This window comes from Phacochoerus africanus, chromosome 10, assembly GCF_016906955.1.
Source record: "Phacochoerus africanus isolate WHEZ1 chromosome 10, ROS_Pafr_v1, whole genome shotgun sequence".
Classification (NCBI taxonomy): Eukaryota; Metazoa; Chordata; class Mammalia; order Artiodactyla; family Suidae; genus Phacochoerus; species Phacochoerus africanus.
This window is the reverse complement of record NC_062553.1, coordinates 27,924,992-27,949,886: the sequence shown is the minus strand read 5'-3', so window position 1 is coordinate 27,949,886 and position 24,895 is coordinate 27,924,992. Positions and strand designations below refer to the sequence as shown.

The 24,895-nt window shown below is 36.2% G+C and overlaps 1 protein-coding gene across 1 annotated transcript in view; it reads right to left on the bottom strand.

Annotated features, from left to right (window-relative positions):
- Nucleotides 1–19,978, bottom strand: part of DTHD1 (death domain containing 1) — a 75,415-nt gene extending 55,437 nt beyond the window's left edge. Inside the window, exons 1-5 of the mRNA XM_047799292.1 lie at nt 19,569–19,978; nt 16,935–17,550; nt 12,949–13,279; nt 9,733–9,912; nt 8,440–8,684 (exon numbers count right to left, since the gene is read on the bottom strand). Of these exons, the coding sequence (XP_047655248.1) occupies nt 8,440–8,684; nt 9,733–9,912; nt 12,949–13,279; nt 16,935–17,550; nt 19,569–19,839 (1,643 nt within the window). The 5' untranslated portion in view covers nt 19,840–19,978. The remainder of the gene's footprint in view (nt 1–8,439; nt 8,685–9,732; nt 9,913–12,948; nt 13,280–16,934; nt 17,551–19,568) is intronic.
- Between the last annotated feature and the right edge of the window lie 4,917 nt (nt 19,979–24,895).

The window sequence follows — 24,895 nt, the reverse complement described above, 5'->3', positions numbered from 1 at the left end:
TTAATATGGGATTATATGAATTCATGTGTGTGAAACTTTTGGAAATTGTAAAGCACTACAGAAATTTTAAAATATTTTATTTACTTAAATAAAATCCTAAAAATGCAAATGTTAAGTATTTGCAAGAAGCCTAAAAGTAATAAAAAAAAATTTTTACAACTAAAAAAGGACAGAATCCACTTATTTAGAAGGCACGATGTGTTGAATTCAGAAAAAAGTTTTTTTAAATTTGCACCTAGATATATCATAGAAAAATGCAGAACACCAAGTACAAAGAAAATCATCCAGCAAGATAAGACACCCACAAAGTTATGAGAATCAAATTCACTGAGGTCTTTACAGCATTAGTAGCAAAATCCATAAACAGTGGCGTAATATCCCCAAAGAAATGAGAAAAAAATCAACATAAAACTAGACTCATATGCCAGATTGGTGGCTGGTCTCCAGAGACGTTACCCATGCCTCTCAGTGTTCCCATCCTTGTGCTGCACTCTCCCACAATGAACTAGAGTCACTTCAGTCAGTAGGATATTATGGAAGTGATGATCTGATCATTCCAGGCTCAAGATTTAAGAAAGCCTGGCAGCATCTGCCTTTGGACTTTTGAGAGCACTGATCCTTCATGTCAGTAATCCAGCTACTCTTCTAGAAAAAGCAAATGACAGGAAGAGGCCATATGGAGAAGTCAGATGGAAAGAAAGAGGCCTTGGGGTTACCTGGAGTGCAAATGAGGCCCAACCATTTCTGCATACCAGCAGAGCCCAGCCTTCCAACTACCACTCCCAAGACTCCAGACATGTGAATAAAGCCATCTTGTACTTCTTAGCCTCATATACCGCCTTACTGCAATGCATAACAGACTCTAAATAAGATGAATGAAAGTACCATCCATCTGAGACCCCAAACAACCCACAGAATCATAATAACTAGTAAAATGATTGTTATTTGGAGTAGTTTGACATGAAGAAATGGGTAACTGAAAGATCCAGCAAAATTCTATTTCAAGAAAAATGATACACAGACAAAAGTGCTCATGTATTAGAAGAATTAATATTCCATACTACCCAAGGTAATATACCAATTCAATACAACTCTATCAAAATCCCAATGTCAATCTTTATTTAAAAATACATTTTAAAAATTCATATTGAACCAAAAAAGGCCTTGAGCAAGCAATCTTGAGAAAGAACAGAGCTGGAAGTATCATATGTCCCAATTTCAAAATATATCACAAGCTACAGTAACTAAGACAGTATGGTACTAGCATAAAAACTGACATATAGACCAATGGAATAGAATAGAGAGCCTAGAAATAAGTCAACTAATCTTTGACAAGGATGCCAAGAGCACACAATGGGGAAGGGCTGTCCTATTCAATAAATGGTTTTGGGAAAACTGGATATCTAAATGCCAAAGAATGAAACTGAACTCATCTCACACGATATACAAAAATTAACTCAAAATGGATTAAATACATAAGCATGATGACCAGAAGGAAAAACTTTCATTGCTTAGAGATGATGCAAGAGTTTATATGGAAAACTTGAAGGAGCTCTCAAAAAATATTAGAAATAATGAGAAGGTTTAGAAAGGTTGGCTTCAATACCATTGTAGAAAAATACATTATATATATATATATATTTCCCCAATAAAGAGAGAACAAAACATTTATATACTTTTATGATAGCAGCTAATTCTATAAAGTATATAGGAATAAGCCTAGCAAAGCATGTGCAGTACATGTGTGGAGACTTTTACAATACTTCATTGAAAGACATTAGAAAACTACACAAATTGAAGCCTATATTATAGAGAGTAGATTTGAAGACCGAATATGCTAAAGATGTCATTTTTCTCTGAATCAACCCATGTGTCAAAGGAAATTACTGGAAAAATCCCAATACATTATGTTCTTGTGGACCTTAACAAACTTATCCTATTTTACATGAATGGGAAAGTTTCAAGAAAAAAAAAAATTATCCTGAATAAGAATAAAATCATTGATAAATAAAATATGAAGCTATTCAATAGAATATTACATAGAAGTGAAAATGAACTTAACACAAATATAAATGGAAAAGCGAGACCTTAAGACTATACACAGTAGGGTACTGTTTTTACAAATAGCCAGCACAGACAAAACCAAACGAGACATTGTATAAGGATGAATAAAAATTCATGTGATAAAACTAAAAAATAAATAAAAGCAAAGGACTGATTCAAAATTTCCACATAGTGGTGAACTTTGGTGAAGGTAAAGCTCAGTTATGATAGGAAGATAGGGGATGGGATAGGGAGAGATTAATAAGGAGATGTAATCCTTTTAATAATATCTGATTTCTTAAGTTATGTGGTAGCTTTACTGGCTTGTTCATTTTATTATTTTTTTGTGATATGACACATATATAAGTGTTTTTGTGTATGACTCACATGTTACATTTGAATAAGATGATTTTAAAACCAATAGCATTACATAGAAATGGCATATTTTATGCAAAATAAACCAATTTCCCATTTAACTCTCCAAAATATGTCTTGAAGAATATGGGGTAAGTTTCTAGTTAATAAACTAATTTCTCTTTTCATTACTATCAAGAAATATTTCCTGGCTCATAACTAAATGGCTCTCATCTTTTTTCCACAAAATCATTCACACATGAAGGAATGTACTGCAATAAAGACCTTTTATTCTTTATACTCAGATTATGTTTTGGCTTCCCATCTTTTTTTTTATCTTTTTTTATTTTATGAGGCATGGATTGCTTCATTCTGTTTCTATTTCCACAGAAAATGTTCAACTGGCCTTCACCCTTTGATGAAAGAATGTTAAGTCAATAGTTCATATAAGTTCTCATTTCATTATTTTATGCTCCATTGGATGGGAAAAATGCACCTCCTATGTCTAGCACTAATCGCAGCAGAGTATGCTATTAACACGTCAATTTAGTATCGTCAGAAAATATAGAAAATTAATAACAATTTACATTTCTACACACTCAATTTATTTATTTCATCTAATTCAACATAGCACCTACTGTGTGGTAAGGATGCTGAGTGATGATAAATGGACAAGGGGATTTAATAGCCCTATGGTGTGATATAAGAGGTACACAAAGGAAAGGGCTGGTATAGAGAGGAATGGTCCGTCCCTCCTGGAGATCATAGACTGAGAAGGAAAACCTGAGCTTCAATTGATAGAATAAACAAAAGTTCTTCAGCTAAACGTGGTATAAAAAGCAGAGACATCACGTACTAAGGCAAAGAAATGGAAAAGAAAAATGAAACTGGCCAATTGAACTGATGATGAATGACAATCTTAGAATGCTGTATGAAATGTCACACACATTTACACACACTTAGGGAAACTCAAAAGCTGGAAAGGAAATCCCCTAGATTTGGGAAAAATCATCTCCAAAAGCTAGAATCCTCTTTCCTCCCTAGGGAATATGAGGGCCTCAGCCTTGCGTACCCCCATCCTCATCAGCCTGTTCCTACCCCAGCAGCCATACACACACACCAGATGTGTGGGGGGCTGGAGTTTCACATGTACTCAGCTCATTAAATACAGCCTCCAGCTGTTAACTGGAACTGACTTAGTCATAAAACTGGAATCCCAAAAGGGAAGCACTGGCCGTGAAATGAGAAACAACAGAAACAATCAAAATCCCTTTGAACATTGGCTCAAGCAAATAAGAAACACACAAAAGCTGCTCTGGGTGGAAGGGAATGGGCTAAAAAGTTGATCTGATCAGAAATTATAATACATACTTGGAAATGAATTTCTAAGTCTGAGACTCATAGAATGAATTAGTATGATAGACAATTTACTAGATTATACCATGCTAATAGACATTATTATTAATAGCATGCTAATAGGTGATAGAATAATCTTAGTGAGACTGGAAATAAAAGTGTTTACAATGATTAAAGGCATAAAAGAAGAAATAGGGAGCATACTGAAAAACTAGAGTACCTTGGAAAAGATTTTTTAAAATATAGCAATATCTTTTTAGAAAGGAGAATTAGAATTATTAAAAAGAAAAATTTGAAAAACTGACAATAAAATTGGTAAAATACATAATAAATCTAAGGAAGGAGTTCCCTGGTGGGCTAGCAGTTAAGGACCTGGCATTGTCACTTTTTACAGCTCAAGTCCCTGTTGTGGCTCTGGTTTGATTCCTGGCAAGGGAATTTCCACATTTCCCAGGCACAGCCAAATACATAGCTAATTAATTAATTAATAATAAATTTAAGGAAATTTTCACAAGGAAAGCATTTAAAGTATTTTAGAATATTTAAGATTAAGAGGGGCAACGGGGCAAATTATGTTTAATCCATTTATATTTATTTAACTCGATTTTACTTATATATATTTTTCTCTTTAAAATCACCATGCTATTTATCTGTTTTCTTTCTGTTATCACTTTGCCATATGAACTTTCACTGTTTTTTTTCCTTTTGCTTATTTATTTATTTTTTGCCACACTCATGGCATGTGGAAGTTCTTGTGCCAGGTATCACCCCAAGCCACAGCAGTGAAAACACCAAATTCTAACCGCTAGGCCATCAGGGAACTCTCCTTTTGCTATTATATTATTTATGTTCAATTCCAGATTTTGAAAATAAGAATGGCTCTCCTATTATTGATCTCATTAATTTTATCTATTTATTTATTTTGTTAAGAATGAGTGAGTAGTACATTCTATAAGCCCTTGTATTAAAAGAAAAATTCTTTTGTTAGGTGAAGACCCTAATTCTACATCTCCTAGTCAAATATTTGAAGGTTTCAGTCCCTTTTTCCTTGATATTTAGTGCCACAAAGAATGAGCCTGGTACAAACTGTAACATTTGGAATAGATGGGCAATGGACTCGTACTTTACAGCACAGGAAATTGTGTGTGATTGGTTCACTCACTCTGCTATACAAAAGAAATTGAAGAAACCATAATTTCTTGTAAATAATTGTAAATCAACCATAATTTAACAACAACAAAAAAAGAATGAGCCTGGGGCTAAACCGATTTTATTCCTTTTTACTTAATCTGTTTCTGCCGAATGGATGCTAACAGAGTTTTATTTAAATGTACATTTCAATTTGCCATGTTATGTCTGAGTATGCGGGGTTTTTTTCATAAATTTTGAAATCCATACTTTCTAACTCGAGGTTTTAATCAGCATCAGAAAATTATGTCTGACTATGCCTTTGATTATTGCTTCATTCGTGGTAGTTTAGGTCTCTTTTCAACGGGTTATAATTATTAGGTTACATCACTTCAGATGAGTCCTTATCACACCTGGGTGACATTTCACCTCAGCTTGTTATCTTTGTATCTCACTTCTGTCCTTTTTTCTTTTCCTATTCTACCATGATGGCTCTCTGTTTCTTAGAAATTTTCCTTACTGGATACTACTAAACTTGCAAAACAGATTTCTCTAATATTCGCCAATAACTAGAGTTCTCATTATTCAATTACTGTGAAATGTCAGGATGATGTTCTCTTTATTTCTATATTTTGGGTTTTTTTTTTTTTTGGTTAGTTTTGTTCTTCTTTTGAAGTATTAGTAGTGATTGGTATTGATTTTTTTTTCAATAAGACGTCATGGGTTTTTTCTTATCCTTGAATGAATATTTGTCCACCCATTTTCAATTCGGTGGCCATTTGAATCTCTTTCTCAGATCCAGAGGACAGATCCATGTGCATAATTTCTAAACTGATTGTCATTTTTCACTCAGTGTAATTTCTCTCAACAAAGGCGTAAACTTCTGTCTGTGCTGACTGGACTTCCAATGCTTTGCCTTGACCAAGTGTATGAAAAGGTACCACTGTCAGCGTGCATGTCTATTAGAGCTGTTATTACCTCTACCTTTATCCCTACGCTTTTAGCACTTTCATTTTTGATGGTACAATATGCTCCCTCCAACTTATGTCCACATTCTGCCTTGTTGTTTCTGAGGGATGTGGAAATATAGTAAAGGAGGGGCAACATTGATGGAGTCACTTCCACAAATGATATTTGTGTATTGCAAGGATGCATTTTTATTCTCATTGGTATATGTAGACTATGGGATCAATAATCAGGGACAAGCAAATTGTTTTTCTATCATCTTCCTGTCAAGTGGAGCTGCTTTGTTTCATAATATAAAGTATAGGTCAGGCACAAATGATTTTTATTAATCCTTTGCAATCCTATAGACAGTAGAAATACTTACTAGATTCTAGTGATGATCTAAAAGTCAGAATCACTTTTTAGTTAAGCTCTCATCTTTATATATACAAATATATGTGTGTATAAAATACATATGTTCATGTATTTTAGGGAATATTTGAAAGAGAATGTCCTAATCTGTTAGACTAATACATTTAAATAAGAAGCTCCAGGGAGTTTCCGTCTTGGCTCAGTGTTAACAAATCTGACTAGGAACCATGAGGTTGCGTTTTCGATCCCTGGACTCGCTCAGTGGGTTAAGGATCTGGCATTGCTGTGAGCTGTGGTGTAGGTCGCAGACGCGGTTTGGATCCCATGTTGCTGTGGCTCTGGCGTAGGCTGGTGGCTACAGCTCCGATTAGACGCCTGGTCTGGGAACCTCCATATGCCGCAGATGTGGCCCTAAAAAAGACAAAAAGACAAAAAAATAAATAAATAAATAAGAAGCTCCAGAACATTTCTTATTTAAATTTTATTTTACCGTGACATACAGGAACATGGCCTAATGCAATGCCAATTGATATATATATGTGTGTATATATATATACACACACACATATATATATACACACTATATATATATATACACATATATATATATTCCAAGTAGCAAAAGCACATACAAATGGATTGCGTCTATGTCTATGTTCTCTCTCACTTACCTAATACTTAGCCACAACCTAATGTTCTACTGTTGCCAACTTCCTAAATTAGAAACACAGTGGGAAAGACCAAATAATCCACTTCTCAATTTTTTAGTCTTGCAATTTCAAACTAAATAGATACTGGCTACTTAAGAGTCATGATTAGAAATAGAGATATGTGAGTCCAGACCACGCTCGTGCACTTCTTATTTAAAGTGCTCCCTAAGTATCTGGATGTGAGAGATTGATTCCAGGACCCCTGAAGATACCAAAATCTGTGGATGCTCAAGTCCCTCATGTTGAATGGAGTGGTTTTTGCATATAACCCATGCATATCTTCCCGTATACTTCTAATCAATCTCAAGATTATTTATAATACTTAATACAATGTAAATGCTATGTAAATAGTTGCAGGGCTCGGCAAATTCAAGTTCTGCTTTGGGGAACTTTTTGGAATTTTTTTAAAAAATATTTTCAACCCACAATAATCTTTCAATCCACATCTGAAGATTCAGATGTGGAACCTGCGGCCAGTTGTGCAAGTTCTTCATCTCCTTGAGGTTCAGTCTTCTTACTGATCAAATGATGCTAAGGTGGGAAGGAGACTGGATAAGGTCATGTACACAAGAAACTTGGCAAATAGTAGTTTCTCAATGAATAGTACTTATTATTTCTGTCTGAAATTGTTTTTCCCTCCAATGGTTTTTCAAAGAAAAAAAAATTCCCTTCAAAATAAAAGAATAGATTCTCTTCTACATCTCTTATTAGAAAAAAAAAAAGAGGAAAAATTAAATGAAAGGGTAGGAATTAAAGTCAGGATTATTATTGTGCAGTGTAAGCTATTTGTGGTTAGCATTTCATTTTCAATTTCATTTTTGGCTGGCAGCTCAATATGTATTTTAGTCTTACTGGTGAGGATTTTCTTTAATTATAAAAATGAGGAGGTAAAGAAAACTGCCTATATGACAAATATAGACTCAGTGTTAATTTGTTTATGAAAAGAACAGGTTAATCTTTTTCCCACATTAACAGAACACTCAAATATGGAAAATAAAATCATTATATCATGTCTTTGTAATTAAACATATCGTAAGTTTTTTGAAAGCAGGTATTAATTTTACCTTTTTTTTTTTTAAGGGCCACACCCATGTCATATGGAGATTCCCAGGCTAGGGGTTGAATCAGAGCTACAGTTGTTGACCTACACCACAGCCACAGCAACGCAGGATCCGAGCTGTATCTGGGACCTACACCACAGCTCCACGGCAATGCTTGATCCTTAACCCACTGGGCGAGGCCAGGGATCGAACCCACAACCTCATGGTTCCTAGTCGGATTTGTTGCCGCTGCACCACAATGGGAACTCCTAATTTTACCTCTTTTGTGTCAGATTTTAACACAGCATACTTTTGTACCCCTTAACAGCTAAAATCATTACCCTTCTCAACCCTCAATATTTTATTTCTATGTTAAAATATTTCATAGTATTTCAATACTTATATTTACATACCTCTGATTACATTTTTAATCATTTAAATCTCCTTGTTTACCATTAGGATCAGTTAGAGACAATAGGGTCTTAACTCACCAGTTGAGGTATAAAGGTATGACTCTGTTTGCTGTGGTACTAGCTCTTCCTTTATGATCTACCTCAGACCCAAGATTTTTTTTATCAGGGTGTGGCGAACAAGGTAGGAATACAGTGACTGGTTTCTGGAAAGGATGCGTTGATGGGTGTTGAATATGAATCACAGGACTTGTGGATAGTACTGAATAGGAAATATCTTGCTGAGTTTTTAAATATGCCACCAAAGATGGGTCAATTGGCTGGACCTAAACAAAGAAAACACACACATACATATATACACAAAAAGATGCAAAGTTATCAGCACATTTCTAAGTTAATTTTCTGAAAACTTAATAGAACATAGTTTTATACATATTTCTATATATTGTTGGTTGGAATCAACAGGACAGAATTTATAAAAGATTACAGCATTTGGTCCTCTTTTCACAAAGCCTTTCTGAAATCTAAGTTCCCTGTCCTATGTTATAAATAACTGAGAAACATTCTTAATGGTAGGCAACAACATGACCTAGAAAACAAAATAGACATTTTATATAATTTCTAATTAGAACTATTGTTAGAACAAGGGCTCTTCAGAAACTAGAAAAACAAGACTATATATATTTGTTTCCTCTCACATAAGAATGGCTAATAAAAATAGCTAGTATAATTCAAAAATGTCAAAGTTTATGGAAATATTTATGAATAAATTATTTATAATATGTTTTCTTCCTAACTTTTCTTTTTTGCTTACCAAAAAAATTGGGAGAAATTAGAAAAGCACGAGGGAGACGAGGCCAGAAGAACAGGAAATATTGAGGAAGTATGACTTCTAATATGTACATTGGTTCATCACTTACAACTTGTAAATAATGTTTGTATGTATTAAATCCTCTTCCCAGAAATATTTTACAATTAAATATAACCATATGTATTTTAATTGAGTAGCCTCTTTTTAGCCATCCTCTTAGGTAGAAATCTTGAATCATACAGACGTCCCAATGTCTGGTATTAATTCTATCATAGATATTCAACATTTATCCTTGTCAACAAATAACATAAACCAAGCCAAACAAAGAAACAAAAAATAGCTAGAAAGCCTTTCAGATAAGGCAGGGATTCACTTTGAAATGATTTTCAATATGCTTCAAATCACTACATCACTGATGAGACTCTAAGTTAGGTCATTAGAAGCATGAGAAAGAAATTTGTTTATTGTTACATTACATATTTGTATCTTCGTCATTCTCTCAAGACCATGTTTGATTACCCACAAAATCTAGGAGAAGAAACTCACCGGTTTTTTATATTTACCTTTAATTGTATAAGCACTGGTGAGCTGAAAACTCCTGGAGGGTAATTTAAGGATATCCGGGAATCCATGCTTGGTTTAAGAGTAAGGCCTTTCTTTGTTACTGTAAAGGACTCTTTCTTTAAACAGGACACAACAGAAAAGATACCCAGCTTATAAACTTTCACTTCAGCATAGGTTCCCTGTATGGATTGAAGGACATCGAGACAATGACATTAAAGGACATTAATACCACATCATTGGGGACCACATGCTGTACACAGGCTATAGCTGTGGGAAAACACAAAACAAAATTCTCTGCTGCCCCTGTAATCCCCCACTATGGAGAATCACTTCGTCCCAAATAGATGGTCCTTTTATGAGATGAAGTAAAAGTATGTATTAGAAGTGTCTCAAATTTGAACTATATAAAAGTAGATATTAGGAGTTTCTTTTCATTTTAAAAAAAGAGAGAAATAAATGTATTTGTATTCCCTCCAAAAGGTAAATGGATGACGGGCAATCACATGTGTTTTCACAAGTATTGATTATATTTAGAATCCTATCTTCCTTTACCAGAATGGACTTTAAATATGGACCTTTATCCAGACGATTTAACACAGTTTTAGGAATTCTGAGGCCTGAAATTTCACCGTTTGGGTAGTTTACACAAGTACCATAGCACCTGTACCATCAGCAGAATCTTCCTTCTGGCAATTCACAATCTCTTGATAAAGTCGTTCTCTCTGTTTCTCTCTTCCATGCAGTGGGAGCAGATGATCACTAAGAGACCCATTTGTGTTTCTCCTTTATATAGTGCCGTTTACATTTGGGAGGCATATACGCAGGGACATATTCAAGCTTTTTATCACACAAAAAGGAACTGAGTACATAAATGCAAACAAAATTATCTACTTACATAATCACCAAAGCTTAAAATGAAGAGGAAGGTTTAGAAGTAATCTGGTCTATTCAGGCTTCCCCAAACACCAGCAGGACTCCACCCAGGCATGAGTGGATAATCAGGCAGACACACACACAAACATCTCAGGGACAGTCACAGTGGAAAATAATCTATCATTTGAAAACTGACTAAGAAAGAGATTTCACAATATCACTGCCTCAATCCATCGCTGGGAAAATTCAGGGCATGATGAATGTTGTTTAATTGGCTGGAGGGAAAATGGTGAGAAGTAAGAAAGAAAGGTTTTTTGGGAACCTCGTGGGGGTTGCCATGCAGTTAGAGTACTTTTGGCAGAGTCTAGGGAAACGGAAGGGTTTTAAGCTGGGGAATGTCATGAACAGAACTCTGATGATGGTTTATCTGACTCCAGAATTAGAATTCTTAAATGTCTTATGTGAACCACATAAAAAATTGGAAGGAATCCAGAGTTTAAATTGTCTTGAGCTAAAAATAGGAATAACTACTGTTAGAAAACTATAAAAAAAATGCTTTTATTTTTTTCAGTAGACAATGGTTCTCTCATTTTTTGTTCTTTTGCAGTATCTATTTACTAAACCTCTTGCCACCATTTGTTGAAAAGCACATGGCTGTGTCGGTTTTTGTTTTTATTGTGGCAGTCACACAGACTGGTCAAGATTAAAAAGCCACACACAAGGGCAATACTTACTAGATTATTATACTTACAGGCTTCCTAGACTAAATACAAAATGTCTTAGTCATATAGACTGGAGTAAATAATTAGAACAGGCTTAGCCTTAATATTCAAGGGTATAACTTTTTAACTCAGAAATGACCCAAATCAGAAAAGGAAGAGATGAACTAAAAATAACTTTGTATGCATGGCTTTTTTTTTTTTTTTACATTTATTCCCTGCCCTTCTCTTCAAATAATGATCACTTATATAAAGATAAAAAATAGAAATATTTTAATTATTTAATGATAAGTTCACACAGTAACATGGATACCATTAGAGATTATCATACTAAGTGAAATAAGTCAGAAAGAGAAAGACAAATACCACATAATATTACTTAAATGTGTAATCTAAAATATGGCACAAATGAACTTATCTACAAAACAGATACATACTCACAGATGTAGAGAACATTCTTGTGGTTGCCAAGATGGAGCGGGGAGGAAGTGGGATTGACTGGGAGTTTGGGGTTCGTAGGTGTAAGCTATTACATTTAGAATGGATAAACAACAAGGTCCTACTATACAGTACAGGGAACTATATCCAATCTCTTGGTATAAATCATAATGGAAAAGGATATAAAAAAGAATGTGTGTGTATGAATGATATGTACATAAAACTGTCACTTTGTTGTACAGCAGAAATTGGCACAACATTGTAAATCAACCATAATTTTAAAAAATAAGTTCAGTGGTCCACAAAAGAACTTTAAACTTGAGTTCCCTTCAACTTTACGTTATATTTAAAATAATTGCGTATATATTCTTTCATCATAACATAGGAATCTGTCACTATAAGGGGATTCAGAGTTATAAAAAAGTTTACTATGAAAAATGATAATTCAGTAACCACTAACATGTATTTTAGAGCTTTTTTATCTTCTTGATTGTATTTTCTCATTTAATCCTTATGACCTCATCGGTTAGACACTAATACTCTGTTCATTTTTTAGATGAAGAAATTGAGCCATAGCAAGGTTACATAATTTTCTCAAGTTCACATAGCAAGGAAGTATAGGAGTCAAACTTCAGACTTAGCCAGTCTTCCTCCACAACTAAGTACTAAGTACTATATATGCTCTTTTCCATGTACAGACTAAACATAATTTATAAACTTAATAACTATCTCAAGGTGTACACACACGTGCACATACATGCACAGTGTTTAGTTTTTACATATTTTCCCAACCCATGAATAATAAAAATAAAGCTACTATCATCTGGAGATTCTAAACTTCTTAAATTTGGAAAGAGGTCTTTCACATTAGAAATGTTAGTCTAAAGCCAGTCTAAGGCATGAACCTAATTAAACTGTGATGTTGGTTTTGCTTCTCAGGCAAAAATATAACACTTGCTGGATCCTAGACTCAAGTTCTTCAATCCTAAATTTAACCACTAAGCTCTGCTTTTTGATCTTTTATGGATGGCAAAACAAAACAAAACAAAACATAAATTGACTAGCATAAATCTTATCAACCCTTCCATTTGTTACCAATGGAACAACTGAATCTATGCTGCAATCTGGTAGTCTCAGTAACAGAAGTCAAATAGCAAATGTAGATGTAGCCAAAAATTTACCAACCTTGTAACTTCCTCTCATTCCTTCCAGTGAATTTGGAGTCAAGTAACTTGACTGAAAGTTTACATCAGACACTTTCACCATGATGTCTCTGTAATTTCCTCTGTAACGTGCAGTAAATGGAATTGCAATGCATATTGGAAATGGAATTCTCTTTTCCATTTCTGAGCACTCAACAGTGATGACATTGCTGACCAACTCCTCATTGTCACTCACTACTAAAGAACTCATGCTATTAATTATCCGGCATTCTAGATGCTGTAGAACAGAGGATGGTGCTGTAATGTAACAAGACACTTGGGGGAGAGTATTATCATTCAGCACATCAAGATACCTGCAGAGACAAAAAGTACATCATTTTTTCAATTATGATATATGGACCACATAGAGAACTGCCTAAGAGTAAAAGCTCTAGAGCAACATTGTTGCAGTGTGAATTCCAGCTCTCTCATTTACTCTGTGACCTTGGGCAAGATACTTGACCTCTCTGTGCCTCAGTTTCCTCAACTGTAAAATAGAGATAAAATAATACCTATTTCACAAGAAGGCTGTGAGAATTAAAGGAACTACTGTATGGTAATTAAAAAGCTGTGCCTGGCACATAGTAAGTACTATCTATGTTAGCTACTGTTACTATTGTTATTACTATTATTACTTAAGCAGTCAATTCATTCCTCACTTTTCTTCACTTCAGTATGAATCTGAAGATTGCTAAATCTTCTTGATAAACCAGGTACTAATACCTTAATAGTTTTCTATATTTTGAGGAAAGGGAATATATGTATGTATATATATTGGAAATGTCTAAACACCTTAAATTAAATGATGATATTTATTATATTATTTAAGAAAAATTGAGAAAGGTGCAAAAATACTGTGAATATATGATTGATCAACATACTTATAATATCTACAATCTTCAGAGTATCAATCCAAATGTTTACTTTGACAATTGGATTTACTCTTGTTTTTTGTACCATCACCTTTGCCAAAGGTTTTAGAGTCTTTTTTTTTTTTTTGTCTTCTTGCCATTTCTAAGGTCGCTTCTGTGGCATATGGAGGTTCCCAGGCTAAGGGTCTAATTGGAGCTGTAGCCACAGGCCTACACCAGAGCCACAGCAACACGGGATCCGAGCCGCGTCTGCAGCCTACACCACAGCTCATGGCAACGCCGGATCCTTAACCCACTGAGCGAGGCCAGGGATCGAAAACGCAACCTCATGGTTCCTAGTCAGATTCGTTAACCACTGAGCCATGACAGGAACTCTGGTTTTAGAGTCTTATAGATTGGAATTCAACTTTGAGATCAGTCACTTACTACTTGTTTGACCTTTAACATCGATAATTATTATCAAAATATCTAATATTTTAGCTCTTTCTCTGAATGAGGTTTAAGGTTAAAGATTACTTCATTTTCTCCTCACACTATGGTCAGGCAGGTACTCCTGTCACTACCATTTTAGAGATAAAGAAACTGAAGTTTAGAAAATTTAACTTGCTAAAGATCATGCAGATGGTAAGCTATATAGTCAATAACTGAATCCATCTATCATTAACACAAAAGCCCTAACTTTCTAATATCATTTTTCCTCAAATCATTCCAAAAGACTGGTTTCTTTATCCAGACAAATTGAAATGAATACCAAATCCACAACAGTGTGAAAACTGAATGATATAAAATATTTCAACTTTTTAAATAATGGATTAACATAAAGGGAGTGCTAAATAAATATTATATCTCTGCCTTAAAATTATCAACTTAGGTTTCTCCTCTTCTTGCTATTTCTCATTTCATATGAGTGAAATGATTGAAATATAAGCAATCTCAAAGAGAAAAAAGAGGATCTTTGTAAAATGTGGCATTAATACTCAGTTCTAGAATAATCAGGTTTTTAACGATTTTTCAATTAATAAATTGAATATGACAGTGCCCTTTAACTTAGAAATATGAAAAACATGTTGAAATTACAGAGAGGACTATTTATTTATATTTGCAACTTTGAACTCATAAAGTTAAAAGGAATGCAAAATTACACAGTACATGGATCTATTTGAGTATTCTCTGATCTGGTGATAATGGTACTCCAGAAAATGAGATACATTGTTTACTAGAGGATACAATAATCCAGGCTTCTATAATTTCAAAAGTGAGTCTCTTTTATGCCATGGAAAATCAACTCAATACACTCTTCTTCTACAAGACTGACAGGTGAAATAGGGCGAGGAGACCTATAAATCCTGCCATTTCCCCTAGACCTAATCAAATCGATCTGTTCCATCCACTAAAATAATCACATTGGTTTAGTCTAGTGTTGTTTCCCTTTGAGTTTGTACACACTAGGACAACTACCCTGAAACACATAGGGCTTTTTTTTTTTTCTCCCCAAAAAAGCTCTCCAGGAAGGAATCACAACAGATTCTGAGCTAGGTTTTGTTTATGATACTCATCTTTCTTGTGGCATGATGGCTTCCTAGCCTGGGGAATTGCCATGAGTAGTCATTCTCTGAAACATGCAAGCCAAGCAAAATTGGTTTGCATGCCACAAAGAGGAAATCACTAACTAGGGAACACCTACCTAAAGGAGATGCTAGAGGGAGTGGTTCAGCAATGACTCATTAGTTGATGCTTTGAGTCATTTCTGAATGTGAGGATATGAAGTGTTAATGTTTTGCTCAAGTGAAATGGGCAACTATATATTGTCTACTTTAATAGTTGTTTTGCAGGAGCACTGAGTCTTTCAAACCTGGCAGGGGCGGCGTGCGGAGGGGTCTTTCATACATTGAGTGTACTCCTGTGACATCTGTGGGATTCATCAGTTTCCAGACATGGAAAGAAACTTAGACCAACCTCTTCATTTTACAGATGAGATACCTAAGGTCAAAGTGAACAAAATAACTTGCCTGCGATCATAGACTCATTTGTGGTGTTGTCTTAGAAATGGTATTGTACATCTGAAAGACCAGAGAGAGAATAAGTGAAGTTCGGTGGTGTGTGGGAGGTGGAGAAAGTGAACCTTCTTGAGGGTGAAATAAATCAACCTGTGAATATTTATTTAAGAGTAAACATCTGCCAAGCAATAAGGTCCTAGGCTATTTACATGATATTTTCATTTGACCTTATTAAATAATCCCAGAAAGTATATATAATTTCTACAAATAAGAAAATGGGGCTAAGAAGTGAAACAAGTTTCCCAGGGTCACAGAACTAGTATGCAATAAAACAGGAGATAAATTTAAGTCTGACTCTCCAACCAATGATTTATTGCCTTCTAAGGGTCTTATTTTTTACTAGGAAAATATGACATGAATATTTTATTTTATGTGGGCAAATATGGATTATTATGCCCTATATATAGGGGATATAATTCATAAAATAGATCAGTCAATTTCAACATTTTTTTTTAAACTCAGGGGCTCTTTGGGAATCGGTGAAAGCTCTGGACCATCTCCAAAGACATAAAATAGGTGTGAAAATATACATTTGATTTTAAGAACCTCCCAAAACTTATCCAAAAGCCCTCCCAGAGTTCTATAGACACAGATTAAGAATTCATGATGATTTATAAATAAAATAAATCTGAGAATTTACTTGAGAATATAAATAAAATAAATCTGAGGCTGGGAAATTCTCTTCTAGTATTCGAAATTTGCACCCCCCTAGTTTTTTTTTTTATGATAATTTAAAGAGTGGTGCTTTAGGAAAGTGTTCATGTTCTGGACAAAGCTCATTTTTAACTACTTTCTTATATAGTCAATTCCTTCTTCCTTTAAAGCAACATGTAATTTTTTTTCTGAATCTATAAGAAACAAATAATATTGGAAATAGCAGCCATATACATTTTATGGGAATAATTTGAACTGAATTATTGATTTATAATATCTTTTGGAGATCTGAAATGTAAATATAACATTTTATTCATGATAAATACTATTTTATATATAAGTAGAAACACACATGTGAAAGCACCTCTCACATTGTATTTACTTACTCCTTTTCCATTATGTTTTCCTTTTGCTTTAAACTCTCTGGATCACTGGGAAGAAGACTAGTCACATATTTATTGGTGATATCACATGTTATTGAGGATATGATCATCTCTTCTCTTTGGCTTTCTGAGGTCTCTTGAATTTCTCTTTCTGTTGTCTGGATTATGTCATGTGTCTCTCGCCTGTTGCCATTTATGTTCTCAACAGTCATGTGTTCTGTTTGTTTATCGTTTTCATTTTCTGTATTATCTGGGAACATTTTGTTCTGTGACTCTTCTTGCCCTGTTACATCTCCATTCAATGATGTATTGTTTTCTTTTTCCACTAATTCTGAGCTCCTATATGTTTTATTTTTTTTTAACTGGACCTGGTTTGGGTAATGACTTTCCTCTCTACTTGTGGGAGACACAGTAGCTGTTTCTATGACATTTTGTTCCTCTCTTGCAGCAATGTCTGTGGCTTTGATATCTTGAATGGCGGACATTGTCTGCTGTGGAGCACATTTATCATGCATGCCGCATAAATTACACATCTCCTTTTCTTCTTTCTTTAGAAATGCAGCCGTGCCCCCCAAATATTCATTTATTTTCATGAGGCACTCTCTGAAAGTCATGATTTCTACACACACAGAGACAGACACATAAAAAGAATAAATACAAATTGAACCAAATTATGTCTTTCCACTGACATGTAATGAAGTATAGAGAGATCACCCTAGAAATCTACAAACCCCTTTACTAGGCATGTAAGCCTGTCTCCATCCTGAAGAAGTCATTTGTACAACTCTACAACTGTAACTCTTTATCACATCTAAGAATTGGGGACAACTTGTTTTTTCAACATAATAGCAAAGAGTAAATCTAATTCCTCTTGGGGGTGAAAATGCTACCTGAAGGCAGATATTGTGACCCCTTCCATAAAATGCTGTTCAGCTGATGTCAACATCTCCCTCAATGGTTCCTCATTTGGTGTGATTTTGAGAATTGTTTTTCCTCTTTGAATGTACTATATAGTTTAATAGTAATCCACCTATAATTATTTGCCTAAATTGTAGCAAATTTCCCCAGATGAGACTTGGGTAGCAGGTTTTTTTATTGGCTACTGTGTTTGTTATGATGGCTATTGTGTTGACACTATTCCTCCTGCTGGGGTTGTGATCATTGGCAATTTTCAAATGAATCTTTCAAAGAATCTTTCTCCCTCTCCCTCTCCCTCTCCCTCTCCCTCTCCCTCTCCCTCTCCCACTCCCTCTCCCTCTCCCTCTCCCTCTCCTTCTCCCTCTCCCTCTCCCTCTCCCTCTCCCTCTCCTTGAGTTAGTCCTTGAACACTCAAGGACTAATAAGCCAAGTGGAGCCTCCTCACTCGGATAGGAACTTTCACCATGATCTGATCTGATAAAATCTCTCACTCCATCCCCGTTGCTACTTATTATTTTCCTGTTTCTTCATCCCTCCTCTCCTTACAGCTGGGATCAACTAATGGCTTTTTGCAGGATTAGCAGATCTCCAATTTTTAGAATTTAATTCTGAACTCAGGAATATATCATTTAAGGCCCCAGAGCTCAGTCTTTTCAGAATCATCAGTAAATCGTCTTTTTTTACTAGTCTAGCCCTTTTCTTCAGGCTACAGTTATGACTTGTTTTTTTTTTGTTTTTGTTGTTTTTTGTCTTGTATCTGAGACCCTGTCTTTATTTTAAATTCCTGTTCTAGTAACTGAGTCTTTATTATTTTCCATGAATAATCCTTTGTCTTCATATGTTTCCTAGGACCACGTGCAATTCTATCCAGAGATTTGATTCCTGGTATCAGCTCCAGCTGATGGTCTCTGGGTCATGCTGCCTTCAGACATTTCCCTGGTGTTCACGATCTGCCCTCTAGACTGAATTTCTTAACATGATGTGCCCTGGATTCTTGATTGATGAAAACTGACCACCTGCCTTGACTCTGTATTATTTAGAATTGGATATCAAGATGCCACCATCTTCTTAACTAGAATAACCGTAGATCGTCTGAGATCCTAGACATTGCATACCATGTTTGTCCTGCCACACCATACTTAGCATCCAGAACCGGGCCTCTTCCCAAGAAACTTCACCCCCTTAGTATGTGTGTATGTGGTGGTGGTGGGGGGCTCGAATTCCATATCCATCCCACCCCCGTCTTCCCAGTGATTTTTGAAATGAATAGGTTCAAGTTCAAACAAGTCTAAAAATAGAAAATCATATTCCAATATAGGGAAACTTCTTGTTCTGCCTCAAACTTAGCCTATGTTTTCCTATCTCTAAGTCTTGGATCCTGCTAACAAGACCTCTGCCTGGAATGCTCTCTCAAGGTGCCCAATTTCCGGCTGCATAAATCCAATCTACTCCTTAAGCTCCAGGTTAGATATTGCATTTGTGCTAGTGAAATTCCCAATTCCCCACCCTAAAAATGGAATCCTGCCTGTTGCGGAAGACTTAGCACACTTCATTTGTATGTCTCCAGTGGAATTGGCCTCAGTGCATTTGTCTTAACTTGTTTCTCATGTTAAATTGTTAGTCCCTTATGGATAGAGGGTTTGCATGCTCCTCAGCCCTCTCAGAGTGGCTACCCAATCAATATTTCTTAGAAAAAATACAAGTAAAGGAAACACTTGCCTTGTGTCCAGGTACAGTGATTCTCTTTGTCAAGCAGAACACACAGCTGCTGGCAGGTGGAGCGCAGAGTCCCTGCAGTGTGCTCCAAGAGTTGGTGAAGGGCCCTACTGAGCCCTTGACCCAGAAAGACCACTGTGGCTATCCAAGTGGCCCCACCAGCCCCTTCACAATGGTCTTCTCCCAGGAGCGCCTGCTTTAGCATCACGTTTTGTCTCCAAATCTGCTTCAATATTTGGCCTAGTTTCCCTGAGCCTATGTCTTCTGTATCCATCTTATGCTCCAAGAGTGGAATGTTTCTGACAGCAAAGCCTAAAGGTTTAGCAAATTCAAACTTGGTATGGTTTTTTGCTTCTAAAAGTCCAGGAGATGATCCAAGTCAGCTAGCCAGCACTTTCATGCAACATAATAGTTTATTCAGCTTCTTGTTGACTAGTGAAAAGTTACTAGGTGACCAAAGGAGGGGCATTCCTGCACAATGGGTGCCACTGTGTACAGAACAGATTAACCACAGGGACGGAGTTAGCTCACACAATTCCTTTTCCCGTGGAAGTTTCACATTTTCAATATACTATGGAAGTCTCATATACTTTCCATTTTTTTTAACCTTTATTATTATTATTTCCCCAATACAATTTTTTTTCTACTGTACATCATGGTCAACTTACAGAATGGGAGAAAATAGTTTCAAATGATGTAACTGACAAGGGCTTAATCTCTAAAGTATACTTTTCAAGATTTATGGCAACAAAATATGAATTCTGTAATAGGATGAGAAGTATATTAAACAAAGGTAAATACTTTCAATATTATTGCTAATAAGATTTCTATGTGAATGATAAAAGATACTTATGAAGGAACTAATCTGGTGTTTGAATTGTTTCTAAATAACTTGAGAGTGTGAGAATGGTGTAGAGATGAAGTGATTGGCTGTTAATTACTCTTAAAGCTGGGTATGGTTTCACGTGGAGTCTCCACCATTCTCTCCAATCAGCATATATTTATTATTTTTCTATAATAAAGAGTTTAAAAAATTCCTCTGCTGGAATAGAGTTTATTGCCACTGGTTAGGTAAATTTTAATTAGCACATTCTTTTATGTCAAATCTGCAGACTGAGATAGGACCTTGGCCTCTTTATTCTCTGACCATTTTTCTCTAATTGAATAAACTGCTTCTTCACTAAAAGAAAGCAAACCTGGAGAGTGGCTATGAACTAACAGGGAATCTTCACCATGCATAAGTAAACTTCAGTGACAGCAAGTTCTTAGTGCTGCTGGCCCCTCCGTGGGTACATTGTATATGAGGCCATGGCAACACTGGACTTGGTACTGGGGGCGGAGGGGGGAGAGCCTGGGGCTATGCGGAGAAACCCAGAACAGCCTGCTCCCTCCTCTCACATGGGGAAACGTGGCGCCAGAGGGAGGGGGCAGTGCATTCAGACGGGCTCCTGTTCTCTCAGAAGTACTGGAATGAAATGGAAGCTTTCCAAAGGAAAGCCTGAATGCTTCTCTCCCACAGGCATCTCGTTATCTTATCTTAAGCACCAGGGTTCTTAGAGCCACACTCAGGACAGCTGGAAGACAGGATGGGGAAACATAAGCCCAGTGAATAGGGACTAGAGAACAAATGCATCACAGGCCTAAACACTGCTGAACCTGCTTGTGGTCTGAAGAGGCTGAAGGAAAAGGAAAGGAGCAGCATGAGGAGGGAGTGGTGGTGAGGGTGGGGGCGGGGGCAGGCTCATTATCTACCAGAAATCTTGTTTTTCAGGGACCTCTTTTCCATTAACTCCTGAAATATAGGTGTGATTTCATAATAATGTATATATGGCTTTAATTTGATACCAGTTCTGAAAGCTTTCTATAGCATTTTCTGTGGGCCGGGTACTATCCTGTGTTAGGAATGGGGCATTTTAGGACCTCAGAGCGAGGCAGACCCATGAACAGATTATTTATAAAACAGCTTAGGGTGTGTTGAGAGCTAGAGCAGAAGTATGAATTAAAATTATCACCAAAGCTTTGAGGAGTAAAAATTTCATTCTGATTAGAGGCTTGAAAGATGTTTAAATTAGGAGCTAAAAGCTGAGCAGGATTTGAGCAGTCTTGACCACAGAAAGAAGGCACATTCCAACATAGGAAATGATATGGTCACAGGCAGGGAGGCATGAAATGACACTGTGTTCAAAATGGGAAAGTATGGCTTTAGTGGAGGGTGTATGAGTCAAGGGAAGTGGAAAGAGAAGAATCTAATAATTATGGATAGTCAAGAGGAGAAGTTAGAATTTTGTTTTGTAAACGAAAGAGAGAAATTAGGTATTTTTTTCAACCAAATGAAAAAATAACCAACGCTGTGCTGTAGGGATGCAGATGGTTTAGAGGGCTGAGATACAAGAATTAAGAGGCTTGAAGGCTTAAATTAGAGCAACAACAGTGCAGGCAAGAGAAGGGGATGCTTTGAGAGGGGGTTTGAAGTAGTATAACTGGAAATTGCTAAATCTTCAGTTAGTCAAATTGGAATGGAAAACAATGAAAATCCATCTGAGTTCCTGTTGTGGTTCAGTGGGTTAAGAACCCAACTAGTATCCATGAGGATGCCAGTTTGATCCCTAGCAGTAACTGGTGTTTCTGCAAGTTGAGGCATAGGTCGCAGATGTGGCTTAGATCTGGTGTTTCTGTGGCTGAGGCTCAGATCTGGTATTGCTGTGGCTGTGGCATAGGCCAGCAGCTGTGGTTCTGATTCAGCCCCTAGCCTGGGAACTTCCATATGCTCTAGGTACAGCCCTTAAAAAAAAAAAAAAAAATCCACTATTTATTTGAGAATATTTACTGACTGCTGGTAAATATTTATTTACTGTGCTTGGTAATGGAATATGACTAAAAATTTTGGTTTAGGTGACTGAATAGATAGTAAAACAGTTGAGTTAAGGAATTTAGAGAAAACATTAGTCTTGATAGGTAGATTATTTGATTAATTTGGACTTGCTGCGGTTGAGACAATTCTTTGGAATGTGTCAGAAATTTAGGAAAGGAGTCAGAAAATATTGGCATAGAGAATGTCATCAGTCAATAGGTAGTGAATGAATCCCTGGAAGGAAAAGAGATCAATGGGGAATTTTCACCATGTACATTTTAAGTACTAAATAAACCTGATAACAACATACTGAATCACTGGACCAATGTACATTTATTCCCTTCTAGAGATGTGGGAAAATTCTTTCTCAGATCAGGGGGAAAAAAAAAACCCAAACATTCCTCCTCAGCCTCTTTGACATTTGCTACCCTCACGTCTAAACTTGTTCTCTGTCTGGCTTCCTAAGAACATGTAATATTTGTAAAGTGAGACCTACCACAGGCCACGCCACATTTACTCATTAAAACAAGTATCTGCACGTTCCTGCACCTTGTTTTCAGTTAATCGATGCCACTAACCATGGAAGGAACTGACATTTGCAATCAAGGTTTGTGACACCCACAGCAGTTAACAGCAAAAATTCGTCTTGGTGGGTTTAACTTTGGATTAGCATCTTCGTTGTGGCTACTCATTATTTCGACTACTAGTACCTCTTTACGGAGAACGTTAAAGGAATTAATATGCAGTCTTGATTCATATAAAACACTGCATGGTTGAAAAGGCAACATTCTCCATGTTAAATGTATCAAAGTAAATAGGGAGAAAATTCCAGGAAGTAGGATAGTCACTCATTTGTTATCTGAAGAAGCAAAATTTGCGACAGATTGGACAGCTTACTTATTAATGCTCAACAGAAGGGGAGAGCAATACCTTTTTTCTTTTTCTTTTTTTTTTTTTCCTCTTTTTAGGGCCACAGATGCAGCATATGGAAGTTCCCAGGCTAGGGTTCAAATCACAGCTACGGCTGCTAGCCTACACCATAGCCACAGCAACGCCAGATCTAAGCCATGTCTGTGACTACACCGCAGCGCATGGCAATGCCAGATCATTAACCCACTGAGGCCAGGGATCGAACCCTCATCTTCATTGATACTAGATGGGTTCCCTTCCACTGAGCCACAGTGGGAACTCCAGAACAGTACATTTTTTGGAGTGTAAGGAACTGGGCTACTTTCCTTGGAGTTTGTGGTGGGTACTAATGGGTAGGTCAAATGTTAGCAAAATAGTTACGTAAGCTTGAGATATGATGAGGCAATATTATTAGTTCTGTTATCTGATTTTGTTGTTTTCTTTGAGTTCTGTGCATTTGCTGACATCAGGTTTTGGTGCAGTCCACCCAGATTAATTTTGCCACATCCAAAAATGCTTTTTGAAGGTCTGTTCATCTTTTATCTGCTTAGAGCAAGCTCACACATCTGGACAAGTGGGAAGAGAAGCAGAAATGGTTGTGGCATTTTTGTTTTCCCCAATAACTTATTGCACTGGGAAAATACAAATTAAATATCAGAATTCTCAATGTGCATATCAATTTAAAATTGTTTTGAAAAAGCAGGTGGTAAAAATCAAAGCTAAGATTTCTGGTTAAACAATGTAGATTAAATGCATATTCTAGCTGTGCTTCCCTCTTAAACATCACTGAGGAAGATAAAGCAAAGGACAAAGAAAATAGGTGATAATATGACAGAGAAAAGATATCAACAAATTTTTAGAAGATCAAAAGCAGATGGACAAGTTGTAAATGGCCTAATCAAGCAATGAGAGTACCTACATGGTAGAAAATAGGCTGGTTCTTAACATAGATGCTCAGGAGGACTGACGAATTAGAAACAACTAGTAACTCAAAGGGTGAAGTTGAGGCTGTAAATAAGTTTCGTGCAAATTCGATTTGGAGAGCAGAGAGATTCCTAGATCCCTCTCCTCTGCCCCAAATAGCCAGGCAAAAGTCTCTCTTCCGCCCATCAAAAACTAGACTTCTCTCTGAAGAAGAAAAAAAAAAAAAAGTGCAGCAGAAAGGCAGGAAGCCTGAACTGAGCAGAAAACCAGAAGGAAGTGCCATTCTGACAGTGAGGGTTAAGTGAAATTCTAAATTTTAAAAAAGGCGGTACCCCTCTATTTTTCAGCGTAGCTCTCAGAACAGTGGCCAGCAAGTATAACATCTCAGGTACATTCAAAGTTTGTTCTCTAGAGTACAAGAAAAAAAACTAATACCCCAAGGAAAAAAAAAACTTAATTCATAGTGAACCTTTCTTTTCATCATCTGTCCCCTTAATCCCCACCCTCAGTAGATGGCCCTGCCCTGTCAGATCATCAACAGTGAAGGACAATATGTAAAGTTTCCAAACAACGCCCCTAATGCTTCACACTTGAGTATGGAATAACAGTCAAGGGGTTCCAGCATTTGAAATATGCCTTTAAGTAA